Raw genomic sequence first — 18662 nt, forward strand, 5'->3', positions numbered from 1 at the left:
AGACAGCATCTCAGGACGTCTGAGACACCCACGCGACTATACATCGGAAGGCGGATGGACTTTCCTCCGGGAGGATGTGGAAATAGGTGAAAACTCTCCGACCCCGACGGGCAGCCTAGTACCCGCAAGCGGCTTTCTTCCAAAGGACGCCCCCAGAGGATCCACACACATCTAGGGCAGGAGCGAGAACACAACAGAGGAGCGACGGTGGAAACAGGTGACCAGAACCCTACTTAAACCCCCCGCAATTACTCCTAAACGCAGAGGGAAACTTTGGAGTTGCACACCTGAGCCCGCGGGGAGAGTCTCTCCCCGCCATTGGCGGGGAGACCCGGCCTGGTGCTCGGGGCGCCCGGAGGGTCCCAGAGAGAGACACGGAGGGCACGGAGGTCTCCCAGCTGCCGTTGCCCGCCCCGTGGGACTAGGGATTGCCGGAGATCTCGGAGAGGACCGGGGCGGGGGAACTTTCAAAGGCGGGTCCGGCGACCTGGTGGAGAAGCGCCGGAGCTCCGCCCGGGCAGCAGACAAAACTCTCTGTCTGCCATTAGCAGAGGGGCCACGCCCAGCATTCAGGGCTCCCGGCAGAGGCTCGGACAGAAGCCCAGAGGGCAGGGCGTCCCCCAGCTGCCGTTGCCCGCCCCGTGGGACTAGGGATTGCCGGAGATCTCGGAGAGGACCGGGGCGGGGGAACTTTCAAAGGCGGGTCCGGCGACCCAGAGGGGAAGCGCCGGAGCTCCGCCAGGCAGCAGACAAAACTCTCTGTCTGCCATTAGCAGAGGGGCCACGCCCAGCATTCAGGGCTCCCGGCAGAGGCTCGGACAGAAGCCCAGAGGGCGGGGCGTCCCCCAGCTGCCGTTGCCCGCCCCGTGGGACTAGGGATTGCCGGAGATCTCGGAGAGGACCGGGGCGGGGGAACTTTCAAAGGCGGGTCCGGCGACCCGGAGGGGAAGCGCCGGAGCTCCGCCAGGCAGCAGACAAAACTCTCTGTCTGCCGGTAGCAGAGGGGCCACGCTGAGCATTCAGAGCTCCCGGCAGAGGCCCGGAGAGAAGCCCAGAGGGCGGGGCGACCCCCAGCTGCCGTTGCCCACCCGGTGAGGCTAGGGATTGCCGGAGATCTCGGAGAGGACTGGGGCTGGAGAGAGTTCCAGAGACCCAGCTTAGTAGCCTAGGGGGAAACCCTACAGGCTCACAGAAGCCTTAGGGAAAGCCTCTGCACAGCACCAGTAGAAGGCACCCAGCCGCCAGCCACAAGGCTGGAAGACCCCAGGGCAAAAGCAGCATAGCTAGGTGTACTAACCACAGACTGTAGAAGATGCCAATAGCTCTCCTGCGACCCATAGAGGACAAGTGAGATTTGGTGGGTGCCGACAGCAACCGAGCGACAAATAAAAGTGATCCCACCCCTGGCCGCTGGAAAAGCCCATAACACCGTTGCAGACCCCAAGGAGAGAGCGCATCTAGGTGGGCAACAACAGTAGGCACCTGCAGCCTGAAGCCCCCCGTGACGGCCCCCACGGCAGAGGAGGGAATCCAAAGGGCCACTGTGGCTACGAAGAGGGGCCCAGGCCCAGTTAGCAACTACGGACAGGATTCCTGGTTGGTGAAGTATAAACAGCTGCTCCCCCCACCGCAGCAGCTGAAACAAGTGAAAGGAGCAACTAAACTCTATCTCCATGCGGAGGCACAAATCAACATCATCAAGCAATATGAAAAAATACATTAAATCTCCAGAACAGAAAGAAAGTAACAAATACACAGAAAACAATCCCAAAGAAAATGAGATATATAACCTAAATGATGATGACTTCAAAACAGCCATCATTAAAATACTCACTGAGTTAAGAGAGAATTCTGACCGACAACTCAACGAGTTCAGGAGCTATGTCACAAAAGAGTTTGATACGATAAAGAAGAACCAAACAGAAATACTGGAAATGAAGAACACAATAGAGGAGATTAAGAAAAATCTAGATGCTCTGAACAGTAGGGCCGATAATATGGAGGAAAGAATTAGCAATTTGGAAGATGGCAATATAGAATTGTTGCAGGCAGAGGAGGAGAGAGAAGCAAGACTTAAAAGAAATGAAGAAACTCTCCGAGAATTATCAGACACAATTAGGAGATGCAACGTAAGGATTATAGGTATACCAGAGGGAGAAGAGAAGGAGAAAGGGGCAGAAAACCTATTCAAAGAAATAATGGCTGAGAACTTCCCAAATCTGGTGAGGGAGATGGATCTTCAGGTGACAGAAGCCAATAGATCTCCAAACTTTATCAATGCAAGAAGACCAACTCCACGGCATATAGTAGTGAAGCTAGCAAAAGTCAACGACAAGGAGAAAATATTAAGGACAGCCAGGCAAAAGAAACTAACCTACAAAGGAACCCCCATCAGGCTATCAGCAGATTTCTCAGCAGAAACTTTACAGGCTAGAAGAGAGTGGAATGATATATTCAAAAATCTGAAGGACAAAAACCTACAGCCGAGAATTCTCTACCCAGCGAAAATATCCTTCAAATACGATGGAGAAATAAAAACTTTCCCAGATAAACAAAAATTAAGGGAGTTCATTGCCACAAAACCTCCTCTTCAGGAAATCCTCAGGAAAACCCTCATTCCTGAAAAATCCAAAAAAGGAAAGGGGCTACAAAACCAAGAGCAGAGGAGATAAGTAGAAGGACAACAACAGAGAGTAGCAGCTCTACATCAGAACAGATTAAACCATGGGACGAGAAACAAAGGAAACTGAAGAAAACCGGAAAACAAGACACAAAATGGTAGTGGTAGGCCCCCACGTCTCAATAATCACTCTAAATGTAAACGGATTGAACTCCCCAATCAAAAGACACAGAGTGGCAGGATGGATCAAAGAACAAGATCCAACAATATGCTGCCTCCAGGAAACACACCTCAGCCCCAAAGACAAACACAGACTCAGAGTGAAGGGATGGAGAACAATACTCCAAGCTAATAATGAACAAAAGAAAGCAGGTGTCGCTATACTAATATCAGACAAGGTAGATTTCAAAGCAAAACAGATAAAGAAAGACAAAGAGGGACAGTATATAATGATAAAAGGGACTCTCCACCAAGAAGACATAACACTTATAAATATATACGCACCCAACACAGGAGCACCAAAATTTGTAAAGCAACTCTTAATAGAACTAAAAGAAGACATCAACAACAATACAATAATAGTAGGGGACCTCAACACACCATTAACACCAATGGACAGAACATCCAGACAGAAAATCAACAAGGAAATAATAGAATTAAATGAAAAATTAGACCAGATGGACTTAATAGATATATATAGAACACTTCATCCAAAAACAGCAGGTTACACATTCTTCTCAAGTGCACATGGAACATTCTCAAGGATTGACCATATTTTGGGAACCAAAGCAAACATCAATAAATACAAGAGAGTTGAAATAATATCAAGCATCTTTTCTGATCATAACGCTATTAAACTAGAAATCAACTACAAGAAAAAAGCAGAGAAAGGTGCAAAAATGTGGAGACTAAACAACACGCTTCTCAACAAACAATGGATCATTGAAGAAATTAAAGAAGAAATCAAATATTATCTGGAGACAAATGAAAATGAGAACACGACATACCAAATCATTTGGGATGCAGCAAAAGCAGTCCTAAGAGGGAAATTCATCGCAATACAGGCTCACCTCACTAAACAAGAAAAAGCTCACGTAAGCAACCTCAAACGACACCTAACAGAACTAGAAAAAGAAGAACAAACAAGGCCCAGAGTCAGTAGAAGGAGGGAAATAATAAAAATAAGAGCAGAAATAAACGATATTGAAACAAAAAAGACAATAGAAAGGATCAATGAAACAAAGAGTTGGTTCTTCGAAAGAATTAACAAAATTGACAAACCCCTAGCCAGACTCACCAAGAAAAGAAGAGAGAAATCGCAAATTAATAAAATCAGGAATGACAGAGGAGAAATCACAACAGATACCAATGAAATACAAGAGATCATAAGAGAATACTATGAAAAACTATATGCCAACAAATTGAACAACCTGGAAGAAATGGACAAATTCCTAGACTCCTACAATCTCCCCAAACTGAATCAGGAAGAAATGGAGAATCTGAATAGACCAATCACAAGTAAGGAAATAGAAACGGTAATCAAAAACCTCCCCAAAAACAAGAGTCCAGGACCAGACGGCTTCTCTGGAGAATTCTACCAAACATTCAAAGAAGACTTAATACCTATTCTCCTCAAACTGTTCCAGAAAATTGAGAAAGATGGAGAACTCCCTAACACATTCTATGAAGCCAACATCACTCTGATCCCCAAACCTGACAAGGACAACACAAAGAAGGAGAACTAGAGGCCGATATCACTGATGAACATAGATGCAAAAATCCTCAACAAAATTTTGGCAAACCGATTACAGCAATACATCAAAAAGATTATACACCATGATCAAGTGGGATTTATACCAGGGACACAGGGATGGTTCAACATCCGCAAGTCAATCAACGTGATACACTACATTAACAAAATGAAAACCAAAAACCACATGATCATCTCAATAGATGCAGAGAAAGCATTCGACAAGATCCAACACCCATTTATGATAAAAACCCTCAGTAAAATGGGTATAGATGGAAAGTACCTCAACATAATAAAGGCCATATATGATAGACCCACAGCCAACATCATACTCAATGGACAAAAGCTGAAAGCCATCCCTCTGAGGACAGGAACAAGACAAGGGTGCCCACTTTCACCACTCCTATTCAACATAGTTCTGGAGGTGCTGGCCAGAGCAATTCGGCAGGAAAAAGAAATAAAAGGAATCCAAATAGGTAACGAAGAAGTAAAACTCTCGTTGTTTGCAGACGACATGATCTTATACATAGAAAACCCCAAAGAATCCACAGAAAAACTATTAGAAATAATCAACAACTACAGCAAAGTAGCAGGGTATAAAATTAACGTGCATAAATCAGTAGCATTTCTATACACTAACAATAAACTAACAGAAAAAGAACTCAAGCACTCTATCCCATTCACAATCGCAACGAAAAGAATAAAATACCTTGGGATAAACTTAACCAAGGAAGTGAAGGATCTATACAATGAAAACTACAAGACTCTCTTGAAAGAAATAGGCGATGACATAAAGAGATGGAAAGACATCCCTTGCACATGGATTGGAAGAATAAACATAGTTAAAATGTCCATACTACCTAAAGCAATATACAGATTCAATGCTATCCCAATCAGAATCCCAAGAACATTCTTCACAGAAATTGAACAAACAATCCTAAAATTCATATGGGGCAACAAAAGACCGCGAATTGCTAAAGCAATCCTGAGCAAGAAAAACAAAGCCGGCGGAATCACAATCCCCGATTTCAAAACATACTACAAAGCTACAGTGATCAAAACAGCATGGTACTGGTACAAAAACAGGTCCACAGATCAATGGAACAGAATTGAAAGCCCAGAGATAAAACCACACATCTATGGACAGCTAATCTTCGACAAAGGAGCAGAGGGCCTACAATGGAGAAAAGAAAGTCTCTTCAACAAATGGTGCTGGGAAAACTGGACAGCCACATGCAAAAGATTGAAAATTGACCATTCTTTTTCACCACACACCAAAATAAACTCAAAATGGATCAAAGACCTAAAGATTAGGCCTGAGACAATAAGTCTTTTGGAAGAGAATATAGGCAGTACACTCTTTGACATCAGTTTCAAAAGAATCTTTTCGGACACTGTAACTCCTCAGTTGAGGGAAACAATAGAAAGAATAAACAAATGGGACTTCATCAGACTAAAGAGCTTCTTCAAGGCAAGGGAAAACAGGATTGAAACAAAAAAACAGCTCACTAATTGGGAAAAAATATTTACAAGCCACTTATCCGACAAAGGGTTAATCTCCATAATATACAAAGAACTCACACTACTTAACAACAAAAAAACAAACAACCCGATCAAAAAATGGGCAGAGGACATGAACAGACATTTCTCAAAAGAAGATATGAATATGGCCAATAGACACATGAAAAGATGTTCATCATCGCTAATCATCAGGGAAATGCAAATCAAAACTACACTAAGATATCACCTTACCCCCGTTAGATTGGCAAAAACATGCAAAACCAAGAACGACAAATGTTGGAGAGGTTGTGGAGAAAGAGGAACCCTCATACACTGTTGGTGGGAATGCAAACTGGTACAGCCACTATGGAAAACAGTATGGAGATTTCTCAAAAAGTTAAAAATAGAAATACCCTATGACCCAGCCATCCCATTACTGGGTATCTATCCTAAGAACCTGATATCAGATATCTCAAGAGTCAGTTGCACCCCTATGTTCATTGCAGCATTATTTACAATAGCCAAGACGTGGAACCAGCCTACATGCCCAGAAACTAATGATTGGATAAAGAAGATGTGGTATATATACACAATGGAATACTACTCAGCCATAAAAAAAGACGAAATTGGCCCATTCACAACAATGTGGATGGACCTCGAGGGTATTATGTTAAGCGAAATAAGTCAGTCAGAGAAAGACGAACTCTATATGACTCCACTCATAGGTGGAAATTAGTATATTGAGAAGGAGATCTGATTGGTGGTTACCAGGGAAAAGGGGGGGTGGGGGGAGGGTACGGAGGGGGAAGTGGTGTACCCACAACATGACTAACAAAAATGTACAACTGAAATCTCACAAGGTTGTAATCTATCATAACATTAATAAAAAAAAAATAAATAAAAAAAAATAAAAATAAGAAAAACTGAGCAAATTGTTCTTAGAAAAATCTTCCTTAATTTCTTGGTAGTGTGACACGGAACTCTTTCCACACAGCAAAATTTGATACTATCTAGAAGTGTTTCTCAGTCTCCACTTATTAGATGTTTAGGAAGATTTTCGAAGGGAGAGGATTTTTCAGAACTGCACCCATTCTACAGTATCAAACATAAAAGTTGCATAATCCAAGATTATGCATTATGGACCCATATTCTCACTAAAAATATGACTTTCAGGTCTAGGAGCAAAGACTCTGACATAAAAGTCTCATCACCTAAAAACAAGTTGAACAGGCACAAGGATCTCAGCTAATAATAAAGGACTTGACACCAGAACACACATAAGTCTCCTAACCAGTTTGGAAATCACAGGAAGTCTTAAAGAGGAGAAACTTACCTGAAAGATGGACTGATATTCTACCACACAAGTGATTAATCATAAAAGGCAAAATATTATATATTTTTCTCAAAGCTTTTTTATTTATCTTTTCTGATGGAATCACTTCACACCCCCCACCAAAGAAGAATTAAATTAAATTTTTGTATAATGATAATCATAATAATGAACACTAACATAATCAATTACTTACTAATGCATATGGGTTGAGCTGACCATCCACTTTGCAGACATGTAATTGACCCTGAGGTTTTACCATCTGCTGTTACATATCCTGGTTTGCAGTTAAATTGCATTTCCTTATTCAAGGGATATGTAGTGTCAGATTCAGAAATAAATCCATTCTTAACTTCTATATCTGATTTTAAGCATGTTTCTGAAAAGGAGAAAGCATAAAGAATAGACAAGCATGCATCATTTGCAAATGAAAACCTGGAAAAATTCTAATCATTTTAGTTTTTTGTTAGAGATAATAAGGTATGAATTTCCAAAGATATTAATTAAAGATAATCTCTTCAAATTTTGGGGGGACAAAACAAGATTTAAAATATTCAGAATGAGGGGGCCAGCCCCATGGTCAAGTTGGTGTGCTCCGCTTTGGCGGCCCAGAGTTTCACAGGTTCGATCCTGGGTGCAGACAGGGCACCACTCACCAGGCCACACTGATGTGGCATCCCACATGACACAACTAGAAGGACCCACAACTAAAATATACAACTATGTACTGCGAGGATTTGGGGAGAAAAAGCAGAAAAAAAATTTAAAATCAATTCTAAGAAATTATAGAAATCTGTTGGCCTAATGGATCTGGAATCCTGTAGCAAGCCAGAGTCCTCCTAGCAATGGGTCTCTCCTGGGACTAATTTCATTGTTTTCTAGTTTAGTTCTCTTAAGCTACCCCAGAACTCTGTTGACCATCTGGGTTATCTTAGATCAGGTGATGATCTCAGAGAATATTCTGCCATATCTACCACTGTCTTTGGCTCTGAGAATCTGAGAATTTGAAATGTTGGTCATCATGATAGGGTGCTGAAAACTACATGGCTACAGAGTTCAAGGAAGGTTACAAAGATCAATGCATTCATTGATCTTCCAAGTCCAAAATGATGATTTCCCAAATAAGGTATAACTTCATTTGAAACAGTAAAAGTAGACTTCTGTCAGTTACTAGATTTCTTTACAGAGGTCTGGTTCATTTATTAAATAACCCATAGATAAAGAAAAAATCATAAGGGAAGTCATTAAATATTTTGAATCGAATGATAATAAAAAGATGTTAAATAAAATGTTGTAAAATGACACTAAGGTAGTGATGACAAGAAAATTTTACCATTAAGCAGCTATAAGAGAAAAGAACAGACTGAAAATCAAGAATTGTTTCCACTTTAAGAAATTAGAAAAAGAAAAGCACACAAAAGCCAGTATAAGTATAAATTTGAAAAAAATAGACAGACATTAGTAAGATGGTAGAATAGGATGACTCTCCCTCTCCCTGTCCCATAGGCACGCCATATTAACAGCTACAGATGTGTCAATTCCCTTTACTAGAGATACAAAAGCTGGTGGAGAGATTCCTGCTCGCCAGGTGAATGAGAAAATGACAACATCCTAACTGGTAGGAGAAACAGAGATATACTTTCATCATAAACACCACCCCTAGCACAACATCATCCACTTGGGAAGAAATACCCAACTCCCAGCTTCTCCTTGAAGAACAAAGAGTTGGAGCCACATATCTAGTGCCCCATGTTTCCAACAGCTACTTCAGGGTCTGGCTTCTGACTTGCCTGTCTCTGGGACTAGAGAACCCAGCATTTCCTAGTACCTCCTGGGGACTACACGGGACAGAATGTCAGTTATGAATCGGTGTGCGTGCACTTCTCATAGTTCATCCCCAGCTGAGTGCAGAATTAGCAGCTCTCAGTTTCTCCCTGGAAGTAGCTCGGTCACACAGCTAGAAGGAGTCAGACTTCACATCTTTTCCAGCTGCTGCCTGAGAGATTGGCTTCTAATTAACCCAACTCTGAAAGATGAGGGAGACCACAATTGTCTGGATGCCTAGGAGCTCCAGAGAACAAAACATTGGTTTCAAAGAGCATACAGTTTGAGGGGACTGCATGCATTTACCACAGCTCCTCTTTCCAGCTCAGTGCAGAGTGAGTGAAATGTGAAACTCCAGCTCAGAACTTCACCCTGAGTAAAGAAGGAACGGGACCAAACATCTAGCACCTCAACTTATCTGACTACTACTGGAGGGACTGGCTACTATCTTGCCTATCTCAGGACACCGATGGGACTTGGCTTCCTCTAGAGTCCTGGGGAAAGCTAAGTACAAAGACTGCAGGTTGGATGAGCACAGAGTTTTGAGAGCACCCCAGAATCTCTGGCTGAGCTGATTGAAGATTGATTGCTCGATAATCAAAAAGAAGACAATTGTGTCCATTCTCACCACTTTTGTCCCATAGAGCACCAGAAGTCCTAGCCAGAGGAATTAGCCAAGAAAAAGGTGAAAGGTGTAAAGGGGCACATGTGATGGTGATAGATGGAAACTAGACTTTTGGTGGTGAACATAAGGTAGTTTCTACAGAAGTAGAAACCTACTGATATACCCCTGAAATTTATATAATTTTATAAACCAACGTTACCTCAATTAGAAAACTTTAAAATAACAATATAAAAAATAAAGAAAGGCCTCCAAATTGTGAAGTGAGAAGTAAATTTATCTCTGTGTGCGGATGAAATAATAACACACGTAAAAAATGCTAAAGATTAAATGAAAAAGCTGTTAGAACTAATGAACAATTTCAACAAAGTGACAGCATACAAAATCAACATACAAAATCAGTAGCATTTCTCTACACTGACCACAAACTATCTGAAAACAGAATTAACAAAGCAATCCTATTTACATTAACAACAAAAAAATATATACTACACAGGAATAAACTTAACCGAATAAGTGAATGATGTGTGCACTGAAAATTATAAAACATTGATGAAGGAAATTAAAGAAGACAGATAAGTGGAAATACACCCAGTGTCCCTGGATTGGAGTCTTCAATATTTTTAAATGTCCATGCCACTCTAAATGACCTATGGATTCAATGCAATCCTGATCAAAAGCTCAACAGCATTCTTTACAGAAATACAAAACAAACCTAAAATTAATATGTAAATACAAAAAAACCTCAAATAGCCAAAGCAATCTTGAGCAAGAGCAAAGCAGAGGACATCACACTTCCTGATTTTGAACTATATTATAAAGCTATATTAATTGAAACAGTATGATACTGGCATAAAAACAGATAAAAGATCAGTGGAAAAGGATAGAGAGCCCAGAAATAAATACACATATATACGGTCAACTGATCTTCATCAAGGATGCCAAGAACAAACAATGGGGAGAGAATGGTATTTTCAACAAATAGTACTATGAAAACTAGATATCCACATGCAGAAGAATAAAATTGAGACCTTATCTTACACTATACACAAAAATCAACTGAAAATTATTGTATTGCTGTCAATTTCTCCTCTTCAAACCTGTCGATATTTGCTTTACGTATTTAGGATTTCTGATGTGGTGTGTGCGTATCTTTAAAATTGTTATATCTTCCTTGTGAATTGACTCCTATGTTATTATATAATGACTTTCTTTGTGTCTAGACACAGTTTTATATATACAGCCAATTTTTTTGATATAAGTATAGCCACTCCTGCATTCTTTTGGTTGCCATTTGCATGACGTCATTTTTCCATTCCTTCACTTTTATTCTATTTGTGTCTTTAAGTCCAAAGTGAGCCTTTTATAGATAGTATATCATTTGTTCTTGTTTTCTTAATCATTCAGATACTCTATTACTTTTTTAATTAATTTATTTATTTTTGAGGATGATTAGCCCTGAGTTAACATCTTCTGCCAGTCCTCCTCTTTTTTGCTGAGGAAGACTGGCCCTGAGCTAACGTCCGTGTCTATCTTCCTCTAATTGATATGTGGGACACCTACCACAGCGTGGCTTTTTCCCAAGCAGTGACATGTCCGCACCCAGGATCCGAACCGGCGAACCCTGTGCTGCCGAAGCAGAACATGGACACTTCAGTGCTGCGCCACCGGGGCCAGCCCCAAGTCTTTTATGTTTCTATGGATTCAGCCCTCTATGTCTTTTGATTGGATAATTTAATCCATTTACATTTAGAGTAATCATTGATAGGTAGGGACTTACTAATGCCATCTAATTAATTGTTTACTAGCTGTTTTGTAGTTCTGTTGTTCCTTTCTCCTTCTCTTCCTGTATTCCTTTGTGAATAGATGATTCTCCATAATGTTATTCTTTGATTTCTTTCTCTTCATCTTTTGTGAATCTACTGTACATTTTCCTTTGTGCTTACCATGAGCTTACATTACAAAATATCATAGATTGAACAGTCTAGTTTAAGTTGACAACAAATAGCACACACAAACTCTATCCTTTTATTGCCTTCCTCACATTTTATGGTATTGTGTCACAATTTGCATATTTTTTATGAAGTATCCATTAACAAATTATTGTATGTATACTTATTTTTTAAACTTTTATCCTTTAACCTTTATATTGGAATTAAGTGACTTATACACCACTGTATTAAAGCACTGGAGTGTTCTACATTTGACTATATCTTTACCTTTCCCGGTGTATATCTTTGTATATTTTTATAGTAATTAATGTTCCTCCATTACAACTTGAAGCACTCCTTTCAGCATTTCTTGTAAGGCGGGTCTAGTGTTGATGAATTCCCTAAGCATTGATTTGTATGGTAAGTCTTTATCTCTCCTTTATTTCTCTAAGACAGCTTTGCTGAATAAAGCATTCCTGGTTGGCAGTTTTTTTATTTCATCACTTTAAATATATCATCTCACTTTCTCCTGGCATGAAGCTATTGATAAATCTCCTGATATCCATATGGGGGTTCCCATGACTGTGAGGTACTTTTGTCTCTATTTCTGATTTCAAATTATCCCTGTTTTTTATTTCAGCCTGTTTTGTGAGCATGTGTCTTGTAAAAGATCTCTTTGGGTTGAATCTGTTTGGGGACTTAGGAGCTTCTTGATTTTGACAGTCCATATATCTTCCCAGATTTGGTAAGATCTCAGCCATTATTTCTTTAATAAACTTTGTGCCCCTTTCTCCAGTTTTTCTCATTCTGGAACTCCCTTAATGCCTAAAATGTTTCCCTTCATAATCTCTCATAATTTAGGTAACCTACCTTCACTCTGTAATTATTTTTCCTTTGTTCTTCTCTGAATGGAAAATTTCAAATAACCTGTCTTTTACCTCACATATTGTTTCAACTTGCTATGTATATATCAAGAATTTTTTGTATCAATTCATATACATTTGGAGAAAACAAGATCAAATAGGTCCATTCGCACAACAAGAAGTTGATATAAAAGTTTTACCACAGTTAATATAGATGAGTCTTAGCAAATCATAAACATATTGATTCTCAGACCAGTTTACTTACTGACACCAATGCATTTGGGAGGAGGGGACCAGTCATTCTCCGTACATGTCATTAAGTTCTCCTCATTTGGAAAACTGTAGCCAGAATGGCATTCAACTTTTACAGATTCACCTTGTAAATATTGTTTTCCATAAGGTGGATACTTTCCATGTTCCAAATAATTAAAATTACATTGTCCTAAGGATGATAAAAATGATACAGGAAAATTTTTTAAAAATCCATAAACTTGGTCAAAATAGTAAATTTATAATTATCTTTTCAATATTTAAATTAGAATGGACAAGCATTCAAAAATAATGTATAACTTAAGAAAAACTAAAATTACTACCAACTGTCCCTTGAAAAAGAAAAATTAATATTCTGTATCATTTATCTTTGATTTTATTATTAAAATATGTATAAATGATATAGATATTCCTGTAAAACCTCTATCTTTATTTCTCATGAGATTTTCTTGAAGACCTCCTCATGAAAATAAAGATACACATTGGTATTTTTGCTCATAGAACTCATTCTTTAGCCCTGTTTTTTCAAACAAGACTTAACTGTATTCTCTCATTTGTTTTTCTCTCTCCACTCTTAGAAATACTGATACACATACAATTATAAGGAGGTTTACTTACGGAGGCATGGTACTTCTGGTTCCCATCCTTTTGGTCTGCAATAAATATAATCCCAGCTATATCTTGAAGGAGTCACAAAATTGTTATCACAGTAATAGGAATAATAATGTCCTACAGATACTGGAAACTTTGGCTTATAATAGTGTTCATAGTAGAGCCTTCCATGTTTTATGTCTGGAAAATCACAAGTCTTCACTTTCAAGAAAAAACATAAGAAAACCCTTATAAATAATGTTTTATTTTAATAAAAAACAAATTAGAGATGAGTTGTTTCATTGATGAATTATACTGTCTTATCTGCATAATTATCCTCACTGCGTTAGAATTTCTAGGACAAGAAAATGTATAAAATTCAGATGACTGAGGTATGTGAGGAAATCCTTGGTAATGAAGATAAAATTGTGTCTTTGGGGTCATATGATATATAAACTTGTATCAAGACTCTCCAGGAAGAAAATTATATGGACCTATTTAACAAATTCTCCTTGAGTACGTATATCCTACCCCTGGTTCATTAAATGAGCATCTCGGTTGAGAGATGAAAGTACTGATTTTATCACTCAGCTCATCTGTCTTCTTTTCCATTCTCATCAGAAATCAGAGCATTGCCTTTTCTTCTCAGATCAACTCAATGTAGGGAGATAGCTAGGGTTTAGGGGTGGGTTTTTTGGATTAACATTCATTAGCTTATTTTCTACTTATTGGAAACAATGTAAGAAACGCAGAGAAGCACAAAAATTTTCCATCTATCACATCACACAGAAAGATAGTATTCTTATTCATGCCTCACGCCAATCATGGAGGCAAGTTTTCCTTTACTTAACTAGAGCGATGAAAGTAGGAATAATGGTTAATATTCACATCGCTAAGATTATGGTAAATATTTGATTGTTTATTTCTAATTTTAATTGGAGAATGAGATGGTTTTTGTTTGCTTTTTTTGCTTTTAGTGTGTGTGTGTGCTGAGGAACATTAGCACTGAACTAACATCTGTTCCCAATCCTCCCTTTTTTTCACCTGAGGAAGATTCCCCATGAGCTATCATCTGTGCCAATTTCCTCTAGTTTATGTGTGGATCATCACCGCAGCATAGCTGACAAATGGTGTAGGTCCATGCCTGGGATCTCAAGAACACGGGTCCCTGAAGGTCAGCATGCCAAAATTAACCACTAAGCCACAGGTCTGGCCTGAGACGTTTTTAAATATGTTTTACAAATATTTTTAAATGAGGTATAATATAATTATATTTTATTCAATTATTCTAATCTATTGAATAATTTTAACACATATATTTAAGTGTTATGTTGTTTATAACACACATCTATATAATATTTTCCAGAAAAATATGCTCTTTTCACTGAATGATTTAGAAACAATCTAGAACTTTTATTACCAAATAAATATAAGTTTTTTCCATGGTATATGATGCTATTACAAGAAAATTTATGCAAAATGTTAAAAGAAAATTCCAACACACACACACGTTGATATACACACACAAAATGTTCATTACCAACTTCATCTTCCTTAAGTTCACTGATCCATTTTCATTTTTGATAGATAAGAGAACCTTTTCAAGTGGTTTCTACAGACTTGTTATGTGGATTATAAACTTTGAATCCTTGCATATACTAATGTCCTCTTTTAACAAAGATTTATGAATGATAACTTCTCTAGGTATAGCTTTTTGAGCTAAAGTTCATAACTCTCATCATTGATAGATGCTTTCCCCACTTTTGTGAAGCTTCCAATATTGAGATTAAAAGGCTAATTTATGCTCATTCTTTTTATGTAACATTCTAGGTTTTTTCCCCCCATCATTTTTTGGAGATTGAGAGTAGTTTCTCTTCACTCTTGGATGAATTTCGTCATGATATGCCAAGATGTTTGTCATTTAACAACAATTCTACTTTGGACAACCTTGAGTCTTTGGACTTGTAAGAACTGAGTGTTAAGGAACTCAATTAAATTTTCCATTAAATTATAGAGGAGAAAATTGAACCCTTGTTGTCTGATTTCAGAACAAGTATGGTTATCCACCTCATTATAATGTTTCAAATGATACGAAATATGTAAAATAGTCCAGTGAGATTTCTTTTCAAAAGGTACACGAAGGGGGTATAATTAAAATTAGGGGTTATAATTGTCACAGTTAAATGTAGGCACACTTAAACAAGTCTTTACCATCTAACAATATCAATATTGAGGCAAATATAATATTTCATATGTGGTCTGATCAGCACTGACATTGGCAGGACGCAGAACAGCCTCATTCCACCTGTTACACTTCCACCAACGCAGACTGTGTTCTCATTAGCAGTTACAGTGGTTCCCTCAATATTTTGACTCAAATCGATCTCAAAATTGAATAAAATATTCACTGATTTTTAAAAACTGTTTCTAATCTGTCTATAGTTATGCAGCTAATTCCTTTGACCCAAGCCCAGGAACTTACAGTTATTACTGCTAAATGTCGTGTTATTAGATTCAACCTAGTATATACGATTCTTTTTGAAAGGTGAATCTGTACTCATGAGATTCACTATCATTATGCCCTGTATCATTCCAGTTGTGAATTTGTACTGCATTTCCCCTAAATCATTAAACTAGTTGAGGAAACACAAGAGTAATGGAGTAGGACTGAGAACAAAGTCTACAAAACCCACAAAGCTATCGCTAACTGAGAAACCATTTATAAAGGGCCCATATGTGTGGACTCACCCTCCCCAGGGCCGAGTACAGAGGGAGCCAATTAAAAAGTGCCAAGATCTTCTGTGGAAGAGGCTTATTTGCCTGTCATAAAGCATTGGCTTGAGGGGCAGACATTTAATTTAATTCACATCTAGAGGCCTACTCCATTACTCTCAGGTGCAGGTCTTAAAATTGGGGTACTGAATGTAGAGTTCAAACCTTTTTCTCCTCAGGGAGATGCTTGGAGTTTTGAACTCCTTCCTGACTGTGGGGCACTGTGCTGGGGGTGAAGTTTGTGGTGAGATGTGTCCAGTCTCTCCTACCCAATTTGATGTGAGTTTTTCCTCATTTGCCTGATGTGTAGGAGTCACTCAGCTAGCTTTTGTTTTTTTCCCAGAGGAAATTATTCTGTATGTAACTGTAAATATGATGTGTCTGTGGGCAGAAGTGAGTTCAAGATCCTCCTACATTGCCATCTTGAGTGACTTCCATAAGGAAAATATTTAACCATGTTTATGATCTATCATTACGGAAATGATAGATCAGCCCAACTGTATCTGAATCTCAGCAAAGTTATTCCAAAGGGATCTTCTGAAGTTCTCACGGACAAGATGGGGAAATGGATGGTTAGATGGATTATAGATAGTTTGCAATTCTGTTAAATAAACCCCTCTGATTCTCACATGCAGGACTTTGTTCTCAGGCCTACTCTATTACTCTTCAAAGATGGAGGCCAGTGGACACCATCGTGTGCTCTTCCTCCACCTCACTCTTGACCACCAGTATCTCCTGGTAATGAGCCTATATCCTTCTATGACACCATCGTTTTTGTGCCCAGCACCCAGGAGATACCTGTAGATTGCCTGGCTCTGGTGGTTAGCCGGGCTGACACTTGCAGATTCCACACGAGTGGGACAAAGGGAGAAACAGTTTGTTGAGGTTTTTATAGCAGGGAAAGATTTGCTCTGAGCTAACATCTGTTGCCAATCTTCCTCTTTTTTTTCTCTTACCCAAAGCCCCAGTGCACAGTTGTATATCATAGTGGTAAGTCCTTCTAGTTCTGCTATGTGGGATGCTGCCACAGCATGGTAACTGACAGACAGGTGGTGTGGTGCCACACCTGAGAACCAAGCCCTGGTCACCAAAGTGGTGAGAGCACCAAACCTTAACCACTAGGCCATCAGGACTGGCTGGCAAAAGAGTTTTTCACAAACCACCACCCCAAAGGCGCAGGAGAGAGGCAGATGCCCATCTTTTGATGAGAGGCATGTTAGATTGATCTTTATGGCTGTGGCCTGAGAGACGGATTTCTAATTATACACACATCTAAGGAACTACTGTAATCTTGTCCAGAGACCTTAGAGTGTAGGAACTGTCTTCATGCTCTTCCTTTTCCAGGCTCCAGAACACTGGTAACCCCCAGACTGGAGCTGGTACAAGTGCCTGGTAGCCAGCTTTTATGTCTATTACACCAGATTTAGTCACAGCCACCCAGGGGATGTTACTCCATCACCTGACTCTAGAGGCCATTGGGGCTTGCTGTCATGGGTCCCATGGGAAGATAGCAAATGAAGAGATAGTTTGTGGCCCTCTACCAACCCCATAGCACAGTGCAGATGCAGACTGAAATACAACCTCAGTTTTTCTGTAAAAAAGCTTATTAGTTTGTCCTGGGTCTTTAAGCTGAAGGACAGTCTTCTGGTTTGCCACACATCGAGGGGCCTAGTAAGTGCTGTCCAGGGACCGAAGCTGGTGGGCACTATCTGAGTGATCTCCCTCTGCATTGCTGAAGCTTACCAGTATCTGTACCCTCCTCTAGTGCCCCAATTTCTAAGGCTGCAGCTCAGGGGATACCTCTAGATCACTGGGCATTGGTGGCCAGGGGGGCTTATGCTCATGGGTCCTACAGGGCTGTAACAAAGGGAGAAAGCATTTTTAACTGGCTACCACCCTCAGGGCACAGTGGAGGCAAGAGAATGAGGAGTCCACTCTTGCTATGAAAGAGGCCTGTTAGCCTATCATTATAGCTGAGGCCTGAAGGGCAGACTTCAAATTAAATACACAAATAGGGGCCTACTGTAATCTCTCCAGAGACTTTGGAGGGTGGGTACTATCACCACACTCTCCCTTTGCTGGGCTCAAGAGCACTGGTATCTCCTGGAAGGGAGCTGGTGCCCTGGTTTTTATGGCTATGGCCCAGGGATAACAATTTGATTTGCTGGCTCTGGTGGCCAGTGGGGCTCATGTTCATGAGTTCAACAGAACAGTAACAAACAAAGCAACAGTTATTAACTGACCATCACCCCACAGCTCAGCTCAGAGGGAGCAGACAGAAATTCCTGTATCCCATTCTACCCCTGAAAGAAGTATATTTGCATACTTTAAAAGTTGCTGCCTGAAGACCTGGTTTACAATCAACCTAATCTAGATGCTTGACTGAGAGTTTTCCCTTTAGGATACTGACAGGTCTTGGCACAACCTCAACTACTGGGATTTAAAAATAAATCACAAAGGCAACCAAGAGCTAACACACAGTTGAACAATAAGGTTCATCATCTATGTGAGGTGACACTTTCAAGACTGGGAGAAGTGGCTTTTTTACCTAATGCATAAAAATCAACACAGAGAGTAAAAAAAATGAAG

The 18662-nt window shown here is 39.8% G+C and overlaps 1 protein-coding gene across 22 annotated transcripts in view; it reads right to left on the bottom strand.

Moving 5' to 3' along the window:
* LOC100060734 (complement factor H-related protein 4) overlaps positions 1-18662 on the bottom strand; it is an 86157-nt gene that overhangs the window by 55711 nt on the left and 11784 nt on the right. For 17 of the 22 annotated variants that reach the window (XR_011434191.1, XR_011434192.1, XR_011434190.1 and 14 more), the window contains 3 exons: positions 13329-13523; positions 12706-12882; positions 7397-7579 (listed from right to left, as the gene is read on the bottom strand). Coding sequence is in view for 19 of the 22 variants with exons in the window: in XM_070255793.1 (XP_070111894.1) it covers positions 7397-7579; positions 12706-12882; positions 13329-13523 (555 nt within the window). In the remaining 3 variants the exon portion in view is untranslated. The remainder of the gene's footprint in view (positions 1-7396; positions 7580-12705; positions 12883-13328; positions 13524-18662) is intronic. The other 5 variants (XM_070255792.1, XM_070255797.1, XM_070255796.1 and 2 more) reach the window with 1 other exon arrangement.

This window comes from Equus caballus, chromosome 30 (genome assembly GCF_041296265.1).
Source record: "Equus caballus isolate H_3958 breed thoroughbred chromosome 30, TB-T2T, whole genome shotgun sequence".
Lineage (NCBI taxonomy): Eukaryota > Metazoa > Chordata > Mammalia > Perissodactyla > Equidae > Equus > Equus caballus.